The sequence below is a fragment of the Nylanderia fulva genome, unplaced genomic scaffold (genome assembly GCF_048542155.1).
Source record: "Nylanderia fulva isolate GAGA-0341 unplaced genomic scaffold, ASM4854215v1 Scaffold4, whole genome shotgun sequence".
NCBI lineage: Eukaryota > Metazoa > Arthropoda > Insecta > Hymenoptera > Formicidae > Nylanderia > Nylanderia fulva.
The window spans coordinates 4,680,907-4,701,266 of NW_028190476.1; the positions used below are offsets into that span (position 1 = coordinate 4,680,907).

Sequence of the window (20,360 nt, forward strand, 5' to 3'; positions counted from 1 at the left end):
AATGTTATGTGTCACCATGTGGCAAAAACTTTAAAAGGAATGTAATAATAATAATCATCAACTGGTAATAATCTTTATATATGACTTATAAAGAATTTGTAAAATGTCACTTCTTTTATCATTTTCTTCATCAAGATAATCAATTTACTGTTGTGTCTATAAATATATCTTCAAAAAAAGAACATTCAGCAATATATTTGTATATATTTACAAATTATTTATTCTTGTTAATAATTAAAACTGTCTTATGTAATTTCCAAATTTCATGTTATAAAAATATAAAAGTGTAAAATATAAAAATATACAAACTTTAGCCTTGTAACATGTAATAAATTTTACAAGACATAAGAATAGAGATTTCTTATTTATTTGCCCTATTTATTAAAGTTATTAAAATATTAATAATTAAAATATTAATTACAATCAACATATTTAATATATCGTATTTAATCGTACAAACAAGTGATAAATATAATGATGATGACGTAAATATAAATAATATATATGATAGATTATGATGTGGCCTAGATATCGAAAGAAATACGCGCACCCGCAATATATAATAAATAATTTTAAAAATAATTCTAGCCAAAAATATGTTTTCGACGGAGATAAATGTGCCACTGTTACGGGCACGTTTAAACATCGGTGATGGATTAACACAAAAGCACGCTTACGTGATCTCGGCTATTGCGCCAAATCATTTTGCCAGAAAAAATTATATATTTATCTTACTTCTTCTATTTAAAATTATATAATTACTGATGAATATGGTTGGAATTTATACGCGAAATCATTTTGTCAGAAAAAAATTATATCTTACTTCTTTTATTTAAAATTATATAATTACTGATGAATATCGTTGGAATGTTTGCGCGAAATCATTTTGTCAGAAAAAATTGTACTTATACTTCTTCTATTTAAAATTATTATAATTACTGATCGATATGGAATTTTTTTCAGTAATATAACAAAAAAAGGAAGCGTTTTTACAATCAAAAAATTTATCTATATGGTAAATTCTGTTCTATTTAGGACACTCGGAAATCTCTCTCTAAACCCGTCGCTGTCGAATATGTGACAAGACATCATTAAGATTCCGTGCGTCGGTTTCCAAACCAACTGGCGTTTGTTCTTTGTAAATGTGAAATAGAAAAAGGGCACCGTACACTGAAGAGGTCGGTATTTCCCTAAAGTAGACACGACATTCATCGTTTACTGAGTCAAAAATCAACTAACCATTCTATTTAATGTGTTATTACTATTCATCGTTCTAATGTCGATAATAAAACGGAATAATTAACACTCGAATTGTTGATAATAGACTTATTAATAATAGAGTAATAATTTACAGTACGACGCAAGCTTTTTTTTATATATAGCACGCGAAAAATTACTGAAATATTATTTCGTCATAAGATCGCGATACTATAAATAAAAATGGATATATTATTTTGGTAATAATCCGTATATAGAATCTGTATTTTCATAAATTTTCTTCGGCGAAAAGAGATGAAAATTTTATTACTTTCAGAAATTTTATAAAATAATCCGATGAAGATCAGATAAGATGGTTCCAGAGGAGTGATCTAAGAAATTAAAAGATAGAGTGCATGCGTGGATTAAAATTCCACAATCAATATATAAAAATGAGATGACTGAAACGAGTTAACGGAAAATAGCCACTGAAATTATTTTGGAGAATTTAATTCCGCCGCATTGAAATTATGGTCTGAAAGTAAGGACCGCCGTTTCGTCGCGCTTTTGATTGCGGTGCGCAAATAAGGATCGTATATGTGCAAAAAAAGCCTCTCTGCTATTTTATATGAGAATCTTAGCTCGTTTAAGGTAAGTAACTGCCGCGCAAAAACTGGACATTCCGCTGTTGTTCGTCCTTTTTTCATTCCACCCGTGTTTTTCCCCTTCCCACTTTTCATCGCGCTTCGCTCGAAGAACGGTGACACTTCAATCTTCGTTAGAAGAGTGCATATGTAAAAGTAAACGTAAACCTTTTCAGCAACAAATTAATTTAATCATGTAAAAACCTATTAAAAATTAGATCACATGTGTGATGTATGTATGTCCGATTTAAAATAAGGAAAACGAAAGAATAAAGTTAACTTCACAAATCCAAAGTTTAAATAAAAAAAAAGAAAATACGTTACATCTTATCATTATAGATTTTTTCGAAAGATAATTTTGTATATTTTATTAAATTTCTCTTTACTTTGAATTATTTAACTTTTTTTAACAACAATAATGAACTCACTTTATGAGATGCAATGCTCTTCAACCTATTATCTAAAATGAGTGAGATGTGCTTTAAAATAGAGAAATGAAATAAGAAACGGAAATTGGACGGCGAAAAAAAAAAAACTGGGATACTTGATTTATGAGTTCCACTTTGTTCAAGATTTTGCTTGTATTTTGTTAATTCTCTTGACTCTGCAATTTTGATCAATTTTCGTGAGTCCTACTGCATTGAAATTATGATTCTTATTTTCCCGTTATCCCTTGCAATCTATTGTATGTTCTTTTAAAAATCGCAATTTTGATGTAATATGAAATGTTGTAATAAGAATCACAAACTTTTTGGTAAATGTACATCGTTTGATTTATTAATATATGTATCTTAACCTAAAAATTCTAATTTTCCACCTTCATTGTTAGGACGCAATTCGGAAAATGTCCCAATCATGCGAGGGGAGCTGTTGAAAGCTCATAAATTCACACCGTGATCAAGTTTCGTGATTATCAACATCTCTATTAGAAATAAAGGACTGATTTCTACCGTCTGTGTCATTTTATTTGTATATAATATGAGATATAATATACATAGATCAAGAAGTGATAAAAGCGGTTGCTATTACATTCATTGTTTCATGATTTCCGCTATGATAATTGTCTATCGAATTACGCAGCCATATTATTTATTGTAAAAACACACATTGTTGGCTTTATATATGGTCGCTTCTTGTTTGACATTTTGTTCAATTTGGCGAGAATTCAGAGACTTCAACACTTGTAATGCAAATAATAATCGTCATCAGTCTTCCTACTTCTTGATCAGTATCCAATTATGAACAATGTAATTCACGGAGCTAAATTCCTGTTAATTTGGCATTCCCGCTTTTTTCGCCCCATGTACCGCAATATTACTTGTAAGCCACCACGTGTAAAAACGCTAAACTACGTAATTTTCCAATTGTCATACGACCATAAAAAGAACACTTTATAAAAATAAGGTTTAAGAATAGAGAAAAAAATAGCTGATACCAAACAAGTTTCGAAATGTGGGCAATCTAATATAAAAAAAAAAAAATATAAATCGATTTGATTATATCAGAAAAGTATGGCAAAAACGATTTTCTTGAAATAAAATTGTTAATGAAGTCTTACTTTATAATAATAGGACTTTCATATATCACGAGTTTTGCTGGACTGACCTGTCCGAAACAAATTTGTTTATATGAAAATATCAATATGTTTATTTTCCAAAGGTTTTATTAATTCTTATGTTATCGTGAAATGTAATCCAAATTGAAATATCTATTAGAAATTGTTTGCGAAAAATGGAGTGGGAATAGTAAGAATTTGAATCTTTAAAACTTTTATATATGCCTTTTAATTGCATTAGATGAAAAAGAAAAATTATTTAAGCTCATCTTTATGTAAGTTTCAAATTTCCATATGTAATTTTATTTACACATTTTGTTTCATACATTCGTCATAGTCATCATTTTATAGAAAAAAAAATAAAAATAATTCTGAAATAAATTATTATTCCATTTAAGATTTACAAGTTGCTTGATGAGATACCTTCGAAGTCTTGATTGATGGATAAAAATACGCGTCCTCAAAAATTTGACTTCCGTCATATATATCTCCTAAATCAACGTCATCAATTTTTTCATTGTCTGAGTCTTGTACCTCTGGTTCGGACTCGCCACTACTCCAAGCTTCATTTTCAGTCATTTTTCAAAGATAAGAATCTGATAAAATGTTTGGATAATAGTGTCAAAAAAATGAATAATAGTAAAAATAAAATATGTACTGCAAGAATTCTAATCGTAATAGATTATGAATCAATAGTAGCGATCTGCAGCAAATTACCTTATGCAATCCAATAGTGAAAAATGTTAGGTTAGGTTTTACGATACGCAGTACTATTTTTTCGCACTTAGCGCATAAATAATGTGGCTATACGAACTTTGAGGCCAAAATAGCGAAAAAAAAGAATTAACAAATATTTTTCTAATTATACTGCATTTAAAATAATGCATTAAAATATTTATTTTGATTAATAACATATTTATAGTGATCTATATTATTGCATATGTATTTAATTTTCTAAAAAACCGCAAATAATTATATAATATAAAATTCTGATTAATCACAATAAAACTTTTTTTTTAATCTTAGATTAATATTTATATTAATTAAATATAGATAATCTTTATATGACCTATATAATTAAACATTTTCTAAAAAGTGCATATATAAAAGTAAACGTAAACCTTTTTTTAACAACAATAAATGAATCATTTTTTATGATATCTTAATGTGTAAAAACCTATTAAAAATTAGATCGCATGTGTATGTTCGATTTAAAATAAGAAAATGAAATAAAAAAGTGAACTTCGCGAATCCGAAATTTAAATTTAAAAAAAGGAATACGTTGCATCTTATGATTATATATTTTTTCGAAAGATAATTTTGTATTTTTTGTTAAATCTCTCTTTACTTTGAATTTTTTAACAAATCTTTCTGTAATCATACTGCATTGAAATTAATGCATTAAAATACTTATTTTTAAACACATTTATATAGCAATCTATTATTGTATGTATTTAATTTTCCAAAAAATCGCAATTATTATATAATATAAAATTTTAATTAATAATCACAAAACTTTTTTTAAAAATTTTAGATTAATATATTTATATTAATTAAATATATAGATAATCTTTATTAACCTAAAAAATTTTCTAATTTTCTCACAAATTTCATAATTCTATAGGACAGAAATTCGAGAGAAATGTACTCAATCATTGACAAGAGGGTAGCTATTAAAGACTCATAATCCCACGAACCCTGTGTCAAATTTCGTGATTATCAAGGCATTCTGTCGTTTTGGGCTTTAGATAATTAAAGAGCGCTGACATTACTTTGAAACCGTCTTGTGATCATTATATATGTTGTATATCATTATATATGATATATATATACATATATATATTTATATATAATGCGGTGTATTAATTTACAATTTACAATTATGTCATTAATATTTCGCAGATATATTTTCTCAATTACGCACAATATTATATTAAAAAATTCGTAAAAAAACTTTACACATACCTTTACATTTATCATCATGCTGACTCGGCTTCCCGCCTTTTCCTCCGCCATTTGCAATTTTGGCGAGAATGCACGGAAGACTTTTCCAACCACTTTTTATGCAAATTAAATTAAACTTTCGGGCGTCGCACTCATGTCTTCTACTTCTTCGGATCAAGTATCCTCAAATAAAATGAAAAATGAAATCTACGGATTGCTAGAATTACACTGTTGTAAATATTACAGCAAAATATCCGAGAGCGAACTTTTTCCGCCACCACAATGTTTATCGAAAATACTTACTTGAACGCCACCACGTATACAAAACGCAAACTACGTCTCTAATTTTTCTTCGATTGATATAATCGACCGGCGATAAAAAGAAATCTACTTTAGTCAGAAAAACAGCTGATTTAATCTGAATAGTAGAACAAAATAGCTGATTCACAAAACAGAGTTCGAAGAGATTAGTAGAGGAAAATCTAATATAAAAAAATAGAAAAAATATAAATCGATTATATATATATATATGTATGGTATATAAATCTGTAATATTTTGTTGAAATTTTTAATATTATTAATGTAATGTTCTGTGTACAGTGTGATATTAGATATTATAGTGGTGTAATATTATAGTATTATTCGTAAAGTTATACGATGTACTTTGACCTGTCTACGTGACAACAGTTAAATTTGTTATAAATATAGAAAATACATCAAACGCGTATGTATATATTCAAATTTTTTCATTAATTCATTATTTTTATTTTGTAGAATATCTTCATCCAACATGATGATAAATATTATTAGAAATAGTTTGTCAAGATCAGTGGGAAATAGTAAGGACATTTGTAATTCTTTTAAAAATTTTTAATATATGCTTTTTTATTTTGTATTTAGTATGAAAAAAAGAAAATTATTATTTAAGCGTTAATTTTTATTATGTTTAAAATATATCCTGCTTTAATTTTAATTAAAACATTTTTTGTTTATATCATTTCATATTAGTCATCAGTTATATAAAAAATTATTATATAATAAATGTAATAATTCTGCGAGAATTAAATTATCTATTAACAATTTACAGATTTACAAGTTGCTTCCAGATTGAGATACTCTACAGAAATGTCACCTAAATATAAAACATTAGCAATATCTACTCCAAAACCTTTTGTTTACATGGTCAAATTGAATAGACCAGAGAAACGAAATGCAATGAGTCCAACTATGTGGAGGTATGAGAAGAGGAATCACTTATTATATATCTTTTGCAATTAAACACCTATATTTAAATGACTTCAATAATTTTCATGTAGAGAATTTAAGGAATGTTTCGAGGAATTAGCATTCAATCCCGAATGCCGAGTAATTATTTTGTCAGCTGCTGGAAAGACATTCTGTGCAGGTATGAAATAATTTATAAATAAATTAATAGTTGTTTATGGCATAAATAAATAAATGGAATTATTCTTATTTGACAACTATTTTAGGAATTGATTTGCAAGGATTGATGGAAACGGGTCAGGACTTGACACAGCACGAAGATATTGCACGTAAATGTAAAGTTTTGGAATCCAAAATTAAATATTATCAAGACTCACTTACCGCTATAGAGAAGGTATTCCATTATTTACATGGAGTTGATATATTCTCCACACCTCGCCCATTAACTCACTCCATTATGCATCATATTATTTTCAATATGACACTTCTTTGCACAAATAAAATAATGATGCAAAATTAATTGACAGTGTCCAAAACCCGTAATAGCTGCTGTACATGGTGCATGCATCGGCGCAGGTATGGACATGGTATCCACAACTGATATACGCTATGCTTCCTCTGATGCATACTTCCAAATAAAGGAAGTAGACATTGGCATGGCAGCTGATGTAGGTACACTTCAAAGATTTCCAAAGATTGTGGGTTCTGATAGTTTAGTGAGAGAACTTGTCTACACAGCACGAAAGTATCCAGCGGCTGAAGCACTGGAAAGCGGATTTATAAATCGCATATTGGACAATGAAGAAAGGTAAAACAACAAATGCAATTGAAAGAAGAACATATAATCTTGTAGTAAATTGCTCGAACAAGGTGAATTAATTTGAAATTATTCACATTTTTATTTCAGCTTATTGAATAAAACAATAGAAATTGCTGAAACCATTGCAACTAAGAGTCCAGTTGCTGTGCAAGGTTCAAAAATAAGTATGGTATATTCCAGAGACCACTCTGTTCAAGAAGGATTAGATCATATAGTAAGTGCCTTCCATTATTTATTCCACCTAAAATGATAATAACCCTTATTATTATTTATTCTTTGTGAAATAATTTCTTATATTTTAAATTGTTTCAATATATATATTGGGATTTTTTTTTATCTTGATAGATGGTGCATAACAAAGCAATGCTTCAGAGTGAAGATTTCTTAAATGCAGCTATGGCACAGGCTGTTAAAGGTGATCCTCCGATATTTTCAAAGTTGTAATATCTAATATTGTTAATTGATAAATTATCTATTTACACATTTAATTACCATTATTCATAAGAAAAAAATAACCACAAATTTTTTATATTTTAATATCAAATTTTAGAATATTTTTCGTGAAAATTTAAAAAATTTAAATAACATGAAATATATAAAATATATTTTTACATCTTTTCTAATTAGAATTTAAAGTATTTTAATACGTTTATTATATATAATATTTGTATGTTATTTATATATAAAAATAGGTACTGGAAATATACTTATATAACATGAAATATATCAAATTTGTTAATACAATTTTCCTAATCACGGATTTTTCATATATTGAGATTCTTTCATAAAAACGACAATTCTTTACTAAAATTATATATCATTTTTTTGTCAGGTGGTATTTTCCTTAAAGAAAAAGTTTTCCCACATGCGTTTTTTAGGTAATGCTGCTGCTTTCGCAGCTTCTATTTTATCAACAATATTATATACATTCAGATCTTCGGGAATTTTCACCTGTAATTTTTATCTCAAATGGAAGTCTATATTTTTTTTTTTTTTTAGATAAAACTTTTTATGCATGGTGTAAAGAAATCTTATAGCACTATTGAAAATGACTATATACGTACAATTAATAAATTGATATAATGCTCGTAATTAATTTTTCCTGTTTCTGCATCACAAGCTACGGCCATCATATCAGCCACTTCCTCCTTCGTAAATGGCTCTCCAATTTCCATAATAGATTTCTCTAAATCATTTCTCATGATATATCCGCGATTTTCAGGATCTAATAATTGAAACGCTTTCAATAGCTCTTCTGGTTCTGCTGGTTTGAATCTAAACAAATTGTAAAAATAAGATACATATATATCTACTATATTATAATAGAAATTGCATTTTAAATCTATCAATCACTTGTTTCAATTTTCAAAAAATGAAGAAAGATCAACATACTTGCGCTCGTTAATCGCTTTGCTCATATATTCTACAAATCTATTTAGTGGAACGCAATTATTTTCGACATCTTCTACTTCCACTTGTATCTCTTGCAACTCAGCCTCTGTTATGACACATCCTATTGTGCAACATAAATAGAATGAAATAGACTACAAGAAATATATAAACTTATCAGAATTTTTTTATCATTTTTTTTATTACCTAATGCTCTGATTATTGTTCCTAAATCTCTGACATCCACTTCCCCACTTCTTGCATTATCAAATACATCAAATGCCTCATAGAGTCTTCTTTCTAATAATGTTGGTTCGACAGCCACTACCCAGATAGCCACAGTAATTATTATGACATCATTTTGATGTCAAAATGCATCATTTGCCATCAAAATAATGCATTTTGATGTCATAATAATTACTGTGGCTATCTAGGTAAGTGTATAATTTTAAACAAATTAAATATTTTTGTTAATCTTTTTTGTTAAATTGGTATAAAATCTGTAAAATACTTACTTTGATATAAAAAAATAAAAAATAAAAAGAAATAATCAATCAATTAAATGTTTCTCGGTGTTCAAGAAACGTGACTAGTTTTCATGAATTGTTTGATCAATATAAGCAATATAAAATAATTAGTATAATCTCATAGGACTTGTATTGATTGTATTTTATATGAGATATGGCATTTTAATTCACATTTTTATAGACAATATTTAAAAAAAAACTTGTTTTCTACAAAGAACATATATTCTGTACACATTAATTACAAATTTTTTGTCTGCTACATACATAATTGACTTTCTTTTCGTAAAGTAAGGCGTCTTTCAATGATACTTTTCCTGGAAGATGGATGCATTTGAGAAGATATATCACCACAATAATGCTGTGAATATTTCTATTTGAATGTGCACAAGTGATAAATAAACTACTAATTTGTCAGTCCGTCGTGATTCGGCAAAAATTTACAAAGTAGTATCATTTTTTTTCCTAAAATATAAATATAAAAATTATACTTATATTTTTTTGTATTCTAGTAGTATCAAAAATTTAGGTTCAATTGCATTATGCAATATATAAATTAAACAATTGCAAGTATGTAATAATTTCAAGGCATACAAACTATTGTATGCATTCGATGATGTACATACATACATACAAGCAAAGTTTATTATGCATTATTGTTTTTTCAGAAGATATAAAATTATAATAAAAGCTTATTAAGTCTAATACAATATAAGCTATATAATTAGAAATGCGCCGTTTGTCGATCAATTTCAGTAATATCTTCGATTATCTCCTGAACGCGTGTTCCAATTTTTTTAGCTACATCTGCTTTTTCGTTGTTTGGCAAGAGAAGATAACGCCAGACCAAATCGCCGTCAATAATACCTCTTGCTGGATTACCTTGATTTCGTATATAACTTTTATACGTGCTAAACGAAAAAATAATTATACATGTCAGCGAGCTATATATATATATATATATATAATTACGAATTATATAATCTTTGTAATTATAATTAATACTTACCGATATGATTTTGGATTCAAGCCTGCAATGTGACAGATATGTGTCACCAGCACGTTTTGTAACATAAGCAGTCTTCGATATGTTTTTTCTGGTACTGGCAGTATGTAACCAAGACTGCCGTCTAACGTTGCTGTAAAATATAAAAATACATGTAAAAATATACTTTTTAACAGATTATTTAAAGTGTTACTAAATTACATATTATTTGTTATACCATACATGGTGACTTACCATACATGGTGACATGTCTTTTCTCAGCACCGGAAAAGTGCTTTTTATCATTTGCAGGATCGGTGAGTCTAGATCTAATACGGAAGAAAGTATTCACCTTCTGTCCTAAATGAAAATCCGCCTTTCTAATCAGCTTTTGGCCTCCTAAACTTTCCCTCGACTCTGGCTGATACATAAATAAAGCTAGATTGCTCTCTCCATCAGCCACAAAAAATCCTAAATTTGTGTTATCAATTAAATATTCTATAGTATACACTTCTGCAGGTCTAAAATCCTATAATAAAAATACACAAATTATATAATTTAATGTAATTATTGTTAATATTTCTTTGAAATTAATGCATTACTACTTACTCTACTAACAAGAGAGAGTGTCCTGTATTCCTCCTGAAATCTTAGCAAACTAATTGATTTATAAACGTCAGCTATCAGAATAAGACTTTTGATACTCAGCATCTGATGGATATAAATTTGAGTATCAATAAAAGCAACTCCAACGAGATCGTTGTCTTTCAACTGCCAAATGTAGATCTGCAATAAAATAACATAGATTTTTAATATTGTTCACAATAGACATATAGCTTTGGTAAAAATAAATTGAAAAAAAATAATACTTTTTGACCAACTGCCGAGACTAAAAATCCTGATACTTGAGTTATAGCAGTTATAGGTCCTTTTTGTTCTTTCGCGTAAATCTGTTTAAATCTATTTTTAGTTAATGGTTGACCAGGCTCAGGTACTACTTCAATTATGTCAAATATAAGTATCTGAAAAGAGAGAGAGAGAAAAAAAGAATATAATAAAATAATTAAATTGAGAAGATTTTGATTTTCTTAATTCGTAGAACTTACACGTCCTCTACTTGTAATATCTTCGCCATAATTATAGTTTGTTCCCAATACTATGTAACCTTTCAAACCAGATCTCGTTCCTTCATAAGCCAGAGATACATTTTTTAAGCAAGTGACATGTTCCCATTGTTCCAGTTCGATTTTTGTATTAGGAATCGTCTCCCATGAAACTGGAGAAAATAATACAATGGAAAATTGTTCTTGAGACGGGTAAAGAAATCTTTCTGGACGTTCTTCCTCGGTAAATTCCTTATTAACAAAAACATTTGTCATTATTAATTTTTAACATTATGCTTTCAAGCTATTTGATAAATAAAAATATCTTGGAAAATTGAAAAATATTTTTACCAATACCTTATCTTCGCCATTAAATCTGTAGTAACTTTTCAGCGGTTCAGCTATGCTTGTTATGACACAATAGGTTTTACTTTCCAAATGATAGGTAACAAAATGTGGAGTACATCGTAAAGGCACTTTTCTAACTGGCCAAGGAGCGTCGTATGATAAGTGTGTCGGCAAAACGCATATCCGTAGCTCTTCCTAAAATAAAATTATAAAATTTTGTACATAAAAATATAGTACAGAATGCAAAATATTTATATCTAAAAAAAATGACTTTAGAGTAATTAATTAACTTCAGAAAATATTGATTTTAGAAAAAAAACATTTAAAGTAAAAATTATAAAGTAATCTTTTCTCTTTTTATTTAAAATATATCTTGCTATATTAACAATTTAAAATAAATCAATATATGTCATCTTTTATAATTTCTACTATTCTACATAATACAGGAAACAACATAATACCTTTCTATTAAAATATAGAAAACCTTGTGGGCAATTAACATTATTAAAAGCAGCGAAAGACGTGATGGGGCCATCGATGCCCATTGGATGCGTGCGTAATTCACCGCGTCCAGTCAAGAATATCCAATGCGGATAATCGCTGCAGATAAATACACCATTGTATCCGGCAATGTTGCTAAAATAACGCATCATGCAAATACGAGTGTCACTATTCATGGGCATGTCCTCTTCCTTGGGTTTTGGGCTACAAAAAAGAAAAAATTTTTTAGTTAAAAAATTTAGCGTAAAATTATTTATTTAACAGTGAAACATAAAATGATATTTATGAATATAAATTTATAGATATAAAATAATATTTATAAATATTTAAGTGAAAGATCAACTATATATATAGAAATAATTATACATATATGTATATACAAACCTGAAGCGTCCCGGGATTATTCCATGTTCCAATTTTTTAAACCTCAGTTTTAGATGTCCCTTTGGATATCTATAAGCTTGATAAATTTGCAATTCCGAATCGAGACGTACCAAAAGCATCGGTCGATTTCCATGATGTCCCAAAGCGACCATTAGAATCTCACGAACCTGTGAAGAAATATATATTTATTAATAATAGAAGAATGATTAATTACGGAAGAAATGTCAAATATGTTTGCAAATATATATACCTGCATTTCAGGATTAGGGATTTCATTGACAGGTGTTGATTGCAATGTCGTAGATTCCATGCTGTCGTGCAACACATACTGACCATAGCCAAAATTACGAATGAGATAAGAGAGTCGTAAATCCGGTAGGGAGTAAATTTCCAAAGTCCCACTATCTCTATACACAAGTAGCCAGTATGTGGGCTTAATTTCTTGCAAATGTCTCTGCCACCTATTATACAAAGATCCATATTATGAAAATGTATATCGATATAGCATATTTAATAATATTAGGATACATAGAATGTAAAATATTTCGCCAAATATTTTTTAAATACATAAAAACTGAAGAATATATTAAAAAACTGAAAAATATATACAAAATATATAAAAAAAACTTAAAGATTTTACCAAGGCGCTTTCTTAGTAATTCCATCCGATGGTTTTTGATATGATGGTGCAGGCATTTGGAATGCTGGAGCATCGCCATATAATAGGTCGTCTTCGTTATCAATATTGGTGAGGAGAGACGGTTCCTCTACATTGTGCTCCTCTTCGGTTTGCTCGTCGTCCACACTCTCGGACAATTGCGTCGTAAATATCCCGCTTACATCTCTATAAGTGCATAATGCCTCTATCTGGGGACGCTGTAAACACATAGAAAATTATTATAAATTTTAAGAACATTTAATTGAATTATTTATTTATTTTATAAGATTTAACACTTAACGCTTCAAAGTGCATATAAACTTACAAATAATAAATTGGCAGGTTGAGCATGCAATCTCGCTGTACCCCTCACTTCTCTAAGTGTCAACAATACTACTTGTCCATCTTCCGAGAGTAATGTTACATACGGATCGGCACAACTTGCGTGCACAATTGGACAGCCAAGATCTATAGGCATATGCTGGATCTGTAATAAATAAAAATAGATTATAATGATAAATTTAATTTTTATTTATAAAGCATCTTTACTAATAATTCTAATTGTGTTTTATATGCTTTTCAAATATAAGTGAAACAATCCAAATACAATGGTATAAATACAAATATATTATCGTTTATCTTTGAGGATTAAACTAATGAATAAATATATAAATCAAAAAGACAATATAAAAACTGCATCTATACTCCAAAAGTATTAAGAATATCCCATTTCTAGATCTAATTTAAAAATAAAAAACTTTACTGCTATTTTTCTTAATATGCTTTAAAATAAAATAAAAATTACAAACAAAAAAAAAATGCTTGAATTCATGCAAATATTTAAGATTTAATGTGCATACTTGTTCAATGCCTTGTAAAAGACGCACACCCATTTGAGTAACTTGCACAATATATCTATTAGCACCGAGATTACCGGCGAATACTGTACTTCCTTGAGTGCTGAACCCACTCTGGTCTACTTCGTTAATTTCCTGACCGGTTTGCAGAATCTGTTAATAAATAATATCATCAAGTATTAATTATTATTCAAGATATATAAAGTGACAATATATCAATATTTCAATATATTATATTTAAGTATCAAAAATATATTATTATACCATGGTTGAATCTTCTTGACTCAATATTAAGAAAACATGAGATCCCTCTGCTTCTGCCTTAACTTGCTCATCATTATTTAATGTGCCAATAACAGTCCACATATCTTCACAGCCAGGCAATTCAAATGTTGTCACAACCTATTTTATTATTTATTTTTATTAATGAGATTTTGTGGTACTAATTATATCACAGTAAGATCAATGTATTAAAATTAATTAAATTAAAATTAATTATACATAATATAAATAAGATTACAAAAGTTGTCAATTACCTGAGGACGTATGGAACGTTGCAATACACAAAGCGCACCATTTTTGCCATATCCGGATGTCGTTACGAGTTCGACATCGGGATCCTGATTATGTAGAAATTCTTCCGACAAGAAAGCTGGTTCTCCCATGGAAATATTTCCACATGGTCCAATGTTTAATAAACTGTCGCACACCTACACATAAAAGTTAAAAAAATCATGAGAATAGAACATAATAAAATAAATAATTGAAATTAACAAAAAAACACAATGCACTATATATATATATATATATATATATATATATATATATATATATATGAAATAAGATCACAAGTTCGTTAATACCTCAAAAATATATGATGTTATTTGGATAGACGTGTGAGTTTCGCTTCCATACACTTCCAATTCTTCTGGATCTTTAATGTCTAACACGTCCGATGCCATCCAGTCACCGAGAAAGTCTTGCTTCGCCTTCTTGGCCGGGGTTTCCTCGCTTTCGTTTTCGTCAATAGTGATCTCACCATCATTCAGATTCTTCAGAGTTTCCGGTTCCTTTTCGGTAAATCGTAATAATAACGAATTACCGAGTCGAGAGCCAAGAAACAGATAATTGTCTTCACACATACATACCTAAAAATACATATATCGTTAGAATGATAAATATCTGTGTAGATTTAAAGTTCAATGTAAATGCTTACACATGATGTTAACACACTAGCTGCTGCTTTATCAAAGTGAAATCCACGTACAGATCGCATACTGTCGGCAAAGAGAGACAAAACATAAAGTTCTCCACTCTTTAAAGAGATAACTAAACGATCCCCAGATATAAATGCGACTTGTGCACCTTCTAAGCTCATTTTTACTCCCTCTTGTGGCTCTATAAAAATAAAAAGAGAATAATAAAAGTGCATAATTATTATGTTCCATAAATTACTACAAGAAATATAATTACAATACTATTAAAAATATTTCTTACTTAATGGAAAATTGGTACTTGTATCTGCTAAACTGTTAAGCGATACTCCATATGGTGGTATACTTTGATTTAAATAAATAAGCGAATTAACCGCCATTATTAATGTGCCACCAAGAGGTTTTTTCACAGGTACAACTTGATAACAATCAAATGGTAAATTAGAGACAGACCAAATGATAGGATGTACCCTTTGCTGAATGTTTAAGGATATAGCAACCATTGCGCAAGTGTCCTGTCTTACAGCAATACGTCTGTGTACAAAAATTATTTTCATTACATAATTGATTGATTGATTGATGCATTTCTTCTTTTTATGCATTTATTTGATAAATTTAAAATGTATCCTTACCCTGAAAATGTTCTTACTGGTTCATACAAAATTAACAATGTAGGTTCGTAATATCCATACAGAAATTGCAGGTCTATTACATTGTCCATTTTTTCTTCTAGTGTTTTTAATACTATCATATATGAGGATAATATGGGAGTTTTATTGGAAGATGTTAATTTTGCACTGTCGAGTAAGTCACCATCATCAAGACTGGGATCCTTACGGAATGGTAGTACAACCAGTTTTCTGCCATATATTAACATTACTGCACATCTTCCTTCAGGATCTACCCTCACTATTGGTATATGATGATGATTCGTCCAGCCATCCTAATTAAATAAGACATAGTCTAAAATTTCAAGAAATACTATCTGTGTTATTTTTAAAAAAGATAAAATTTTAAGGATATTATTATTGATTAAAAAAATTAAAGTTTAAATAATTTCTTATAAATATAAATTTGATTAAATCGTCTTTTTTGTGAGACTCCAAATATTTTTACCTTTATTTCTTCTTCTTCAAAATAATGCAATGATACTGTCCTCAGATCATGAATATCCTGATCGTACTCGACAACAGACAATTTTGCATCGCGAAAGCTAAGCAACAGAGAATCCCTCTGCGATCCAATGAGATGAACAGCCTGCATGGACATAATATTCCCATGCAAAGTATACTGTGCCAAGCACTCCAGCTTCATTTTAGGTGGGCGGGTTTCTGCACAACAAAAAGAAATTCCCTCCTATTTTGTGTATTCGAATAAAGAAGAATCAAAATGGTAATAAAAATTATAAAATTAATTTACCTGTATACTTCTCCCTTCGCGTTATGTCGACGTCCGGGATCAGGCGAAACACCCGGATGACATTCGCGCCGGCGACCACGAGACATTTTTCGTTACGGTTGAAAAAGTGACAGGTGATCGCGTGCTCGACTCCCGTCGCAGGATGAGTATTTTTGCATATAGAATACATGAAGAATTTGTTAATCGACTATGAAGTGTCACAGAGAGAGCATGTTGTTTCCGGAGAAGAGGTTAAATTAGACTTTTTTAAAGATAAGGTTTAGTACGTCTCTAATTGGAGTATTCTGACTTTTGGATACAGCTTTAATTGATTTTCTGTCAAAGATATAAATGAGATATCTTTTAAGTCTCAGTTAAGTTAATCGAATTGAAGAATTCGACAGTATTCACACAATACACAAAATGTATATACACCATGGCTTCGGAGAGAAGCTGTTTTGCAGTATATTTACAATACAGTAGCGCCATCTACTTTTAAAAAATAAATCTACATCCAATGCTAAAATTTAAAAAATCGTCGTTTGATGAATAATTAATTAATATATATCTATATGTACAAATTAATTAATATATCCCAGCTAGCAAACGCGTGATTTTGACGTTTATGACGTCAGTTGCTATACAGAGTGTCCGGTAACTAACGAACCAATGATTACGGGCGGATTCTCTGGTCAATTTGGAGACGATTTTTCCTTAGCAAAAATGTTGAGAAGTCAATAATAATTATATATTAATATAGTAGTTTATTATTATATATATATATAATTAATTAATATATATGTTGCCATATATTTTACTGATCTACAATTTTATTCGTAGCACAAAAACGACTTTATCAGCAATTAATGTTGTTTCGAATTTTAAAAGTAGATGGCGCTACTGCACGGAAAACGTCCCTCGAAACGCGCCGGCATGGCCTCTCTCATATTGTCAGATTTGTCAGTGTCAGTCTCTGTTCTTCTCTCTAACTGAGCTATTCCGAAATTACGCGTAAACAAAGGCACACATATGTGATCGAAAAATGCGCTATAATTAAAAGTGAATCGATGTGAATCCTTGAAATCGGTCCCTGTGTTATTTCGAGTCCTTCTGCCGATTCTTTACATCGACATGAACATCGATATTATATCGCGGAATAATTGACGCACAATCGGATTGCCAACTCCATCGTCTTCTTTCTTCATTGTATTTCTGTTTGTCTCTCGCTTATTTCGCTAATCATCTTGGACTATTAACCCCCAACATGTCAGATGTCAAGAGCCTTGAGCATCCTACGTTGAAGGTAATATAATCTATATTTTTCTCATTTTCTCAACAATTTTTACTCATTACAGATTACAGTATAACGAAATGTCATTGTCATCTGCAAATTTTTTAATTTTACCTTTATTTCGTAATAATTGTACATCCTATTGGTAGATTTGTAAATAATTTTTTCAAATATATATATATATATAACACTTTATTAAAAATATAAACTTATAAAAATAGGTATTCTATAAAAAAAATATTAATATTTATATAATTAATAATAATACAAGAAATATTAATTTACATTCCAAACTGTAATATAAAATAACATACAATATTATTTATTATAATTGTATTGCTAATTACTTTTTTTTTAATAAACAGAATGTATATCAAAATTTGTGTACGTATTTGATAATATATTTTTAAAATATAGGTTCCATACGAGCTTCTTAACAAGAAGTTTCGCTCTGCCCAGAAGACTCTCGACAGAGAAGTGTCACATGTTCAAGCGGTATCTAATGAACTTGAAAAAAGTCTCAAAACTGATGGATCTTACGTTGCCACTGGAGAAATCAGCAAGTTACTTGGTGGTGTGGTTGCCAGGCTTCAAGTTTTAAAGCGTAAAGCTCAAGAATCTATAGCAGAAGAGTTACAAGCAGGCATGGTCTGCAAAAGAAGATTGGACCACTTAAAGGAACATGCTAATACTTCTCCAAGTGCTGTGAATCAGTGGAGACGACAGAGATTAGATAGAATGCTAGTAGAATATTTTCTTCGCAAAGGATATTACAAAACGGCGACTAAATTGGCAGACAGTAACGAGCTCAGAGATTTAACAAATATTGGTACTTTTATATAAAAAAATAATTAATATATATTTTTTTATTTCAACATCTTTTAAAGATGATTGTATCTCGTTCAAGTTGTATGATACAAAATAATAGTTTGAAGTCTTTTTTTATAATCATCAGTTTTTATAATTTTGTATATAAACTCTCAATATAATTATTACAATATTGTTAATACTTTTAATGCTTATAGATGTATTTATGGTATCAAGAGAAGTAGAGAAATCTCTGGCCAATCACGAAACTGCGAGATGTATTGGATGGTGTCATGACAATCGTTCAAAATTAAGAAAATTGGGCAGCACAATGGAATTCAATTTGCGTGTACAGGAATTTATCGAATTAGTGCGAACTGATAGACGCCTGGACGCGGTGAAACACGCCCGGAAGTACTTTTCCAATTACGATGAGTACCAGCTACAAGAGATTCAATGTTGTATGGGCCAGTTAGCATTTCCAGCCCATGCATATTTAAGCCCCTATAAAGATTTATTAGATGAAAAAAGGTTTGTGCAATTGATATATATCACAATTAATAATTAAGACATATATCACAATTATAATTAATTTATAAATATTTCTTTAAAAAAAAACTTATAATAACAGATAATTATAAAAATTTGTTTCATTTATATGAATCATATTGTATAAATTCAACAATTTAATAATATAGCATACTAATAATAATTTTAATGATCATAACACAATTCATAAAAAATTATTTGCAGATGGGACAAGCTGATTGAAACATTTCGTCAAGAGAATTACAGATTATTTCAATTGGCGAGCCAGAGTGTATTTACAGTGGCTCTGCAAGCCGGTTTATCGGCTCTCAAAACTCCTCAATGTTACAGCGCAAATAAGGAAGGCCGAAATCCTAGTTGTCCAGTTTGCAACGAAGCGTTAAATGAATTGGCCGCACCGTTGCCTTTCGCTCATTGCTCACAATCGCGACTTGTTTGTAGTATAAGTGGGAAACCTCTAAATGAATATAATCAACCAATGATGATGCCTAATGGATATGTATATGGTGAACAAGTATGTGAAAACTTTGAAACATTAATCAAACAATTAGAAATTATTGTTGTAAAAAGATATTAATCTATGCGAATATAAAAATATTAAAATAATTTCAAATTAATAAGTATTAATTATTGGTATATTAAATACTGTATATTAAATAAAAAATATACACATATTTGCAATTATTGTTACAGGCATTAGAGAAGATGGCTCAGGAAAACAACGGCACAGTAATTTGTCCAAAGACTAAAGAAGTATTTCCATATAAAAAGATCGAGAAAGTTTATGTTATGTAAACATATATTGACACAGTATATATATACGTTGTACTATATGCTTAACGTTCTAATGGTCTTCTAGCTCTAATCTTTCTGTTATTTAATAGTGATTGTATACAGCATTGATGGAATAAAATAACATTTATTTTTAAGAAAAATCTTTGATCAATTTATTTATTTATGTTTATCAT

The 20,360-nt window shown here is 29.2% G+C and overlaps 5 protein-coding genes across 8 annotated transcripts in view; 2 read left to right on the forward strand and 3 right to left on the reverse strand.

Annotated features, from left to right (window-relative positions):
- Positions 1 to 5,622, reverse strand: part of LOC114936215 (uncharacterized) — a 41,603-nt gene extending 35,981 nt beyond the window's left edge. The window contains exon 1 of the mRNA XM_085485878.1: positions 5,362 to 5,622. The gene's annotated coding sequence lies outside the window, so the exon portion shown is untranslated. The remainder of the gene's footprint in view (positions 1 to 5,361) is intronic.
- Positions 5,623 to 5,740: 118 nt separating this feature from the next.
- On the forward strand, positions 5,741 to 8,106 carry LOC114936220 (delta(3,5)-Delta(2,4)-dienoyl-CoA isomerase, mitochondrial). Of its 4 annotated transcripts, none has more exons than XM_085485867.1 (8): positions 5,741 to 5,871; positions 6,115 to 6,179; positions 6,428 to 6,575; positions 6,657 to 6,745; positions 6,831 to 6,958; positions 7,092 to 7,372; positions 7,472 to 7,598; positions 7,730 to 8,106. In XM_085485867.1, exons 2-8 carry the CDS (start codon positions 6,131 to 6,133, stop codon positions 7,826 to 7,828), a joined length of 921 nt encoding a protein of 306 aa, XP_085341993.1. In that variant the 5' UTR covers positions 5,741 to 5,871; positions 6,115 to 6,130; the 3' UTR covers positions 7,829 to 8,106. The 4 variants fall into 4 exon arrangements, with proteins under 4 accessions (XP_085341993.1, XP_029165169.1, XP_085341994.1 ...); XM_029309336.2 differs by having other exon boundaries at positions 5,742 to 5,876; XM_085485868.1 differs by lacking the exon at positions 5,741 to 5,871 and adding an exon at positions 5,883 to 6,026.
- Positions 8,107 to 8,145: 39 nt separating this feature from the next.
- LOC114936221 (dynein regulatory complex protein 8) lies at positions 8,146 to 9,642 on the reverse strand. Its single transcript, XM_029309338.2, has 5 exons — positions 9,565 to 9,642; positions 8,981 to 9,097; positions 8,777 to 8,897; positions 8,449 to 8,659; positions 8,146 to 8,335 (listed from the first exon to the last, which is right to left on the reverse strand). Exons 1-5 carry the CDS (start codon positions 9,629 to 9,631, stop codon positions 8,213 to 8,215), a joined length of 639 nt encoding a protein of 212 aa, XP_029165171.1. The 5' UTR covers positions 9,632 to 9,642; the 3' UTR covers positions 8,146 to 8,212.
- Positions 9,643 to 10,020: 378 nt separating this feature from the next.
- On the reverse strand, positions 10,021 to 17,351 carry CPSF1 (cleavage and polyadenylation specificity factor subunit 1). The gene is made up of 21 exons (XM_029309335.2): positions 16,767 to 17,351; positions 16,464 to 16,678; positions 15,980 to 16,290; positions 15,631 to 15,881; positions 15,350 to 15,531; positions 14,997 to 15,281; positions 14,670 to 14,843; positions 14,398 to 14,535; positions 14,137 to 14,286; positions 13,602 to 13,763; positions 13,259 to 13,494; positions 12,869 to 13,079; positions 12,619 to 12,785; positions 12,195 to 12,438; positions 11,743 to 11,928; positions 11,389 to 11,637; positions 11,152 to 11,304; positions 10,892 to 11,068; positions 10,538 to 10,811; positions 10,307 to 10,436; positions 10,021 to 10,208 (listed from the first exon to the last, which is right to left on the reverse strand). Exons 1-21 carry the CDS (start codon positions 16,933 to 16,935, stop codon positions 10,022 to 10,024), a joined length of 4,251 nt encoding a protein of 1,416 aa, XP_029165168.2. The 5' UTR covers positions 16,936 to 17,351; the 3' UTR covers position 10,021.
- Positions 17,352 to 17,676: 325 nt separating this feature from the next.
- On the forward strand, positions 17,677 to 20,327 carry Kaz (E3 ubiquitin-protein transferase Katazuke). Its single transcript, XM_029309334.2, has 5 exons — positions 17,677 to 18,048; positions 18,454 to 18,865; positions 19,062 to 19,374; positions 19,597 to 19,906; positions 20,086 to 20,327. The coding sequence occupies exons 1-5, from the start codon at positions 18,010 to 18,012 to the stop codon at positions 20,185 to 20,187; spliced, it is 1,176 nt and encodes a 391-aa protein (XP_029165167.1). The 5' UTR covers positions 17,677 to 18,009; the 3' UTR covers positions 20,188 to 20,327.
- Positions 20,328 to 20,360: the final 33 nt, after the last annotated feature.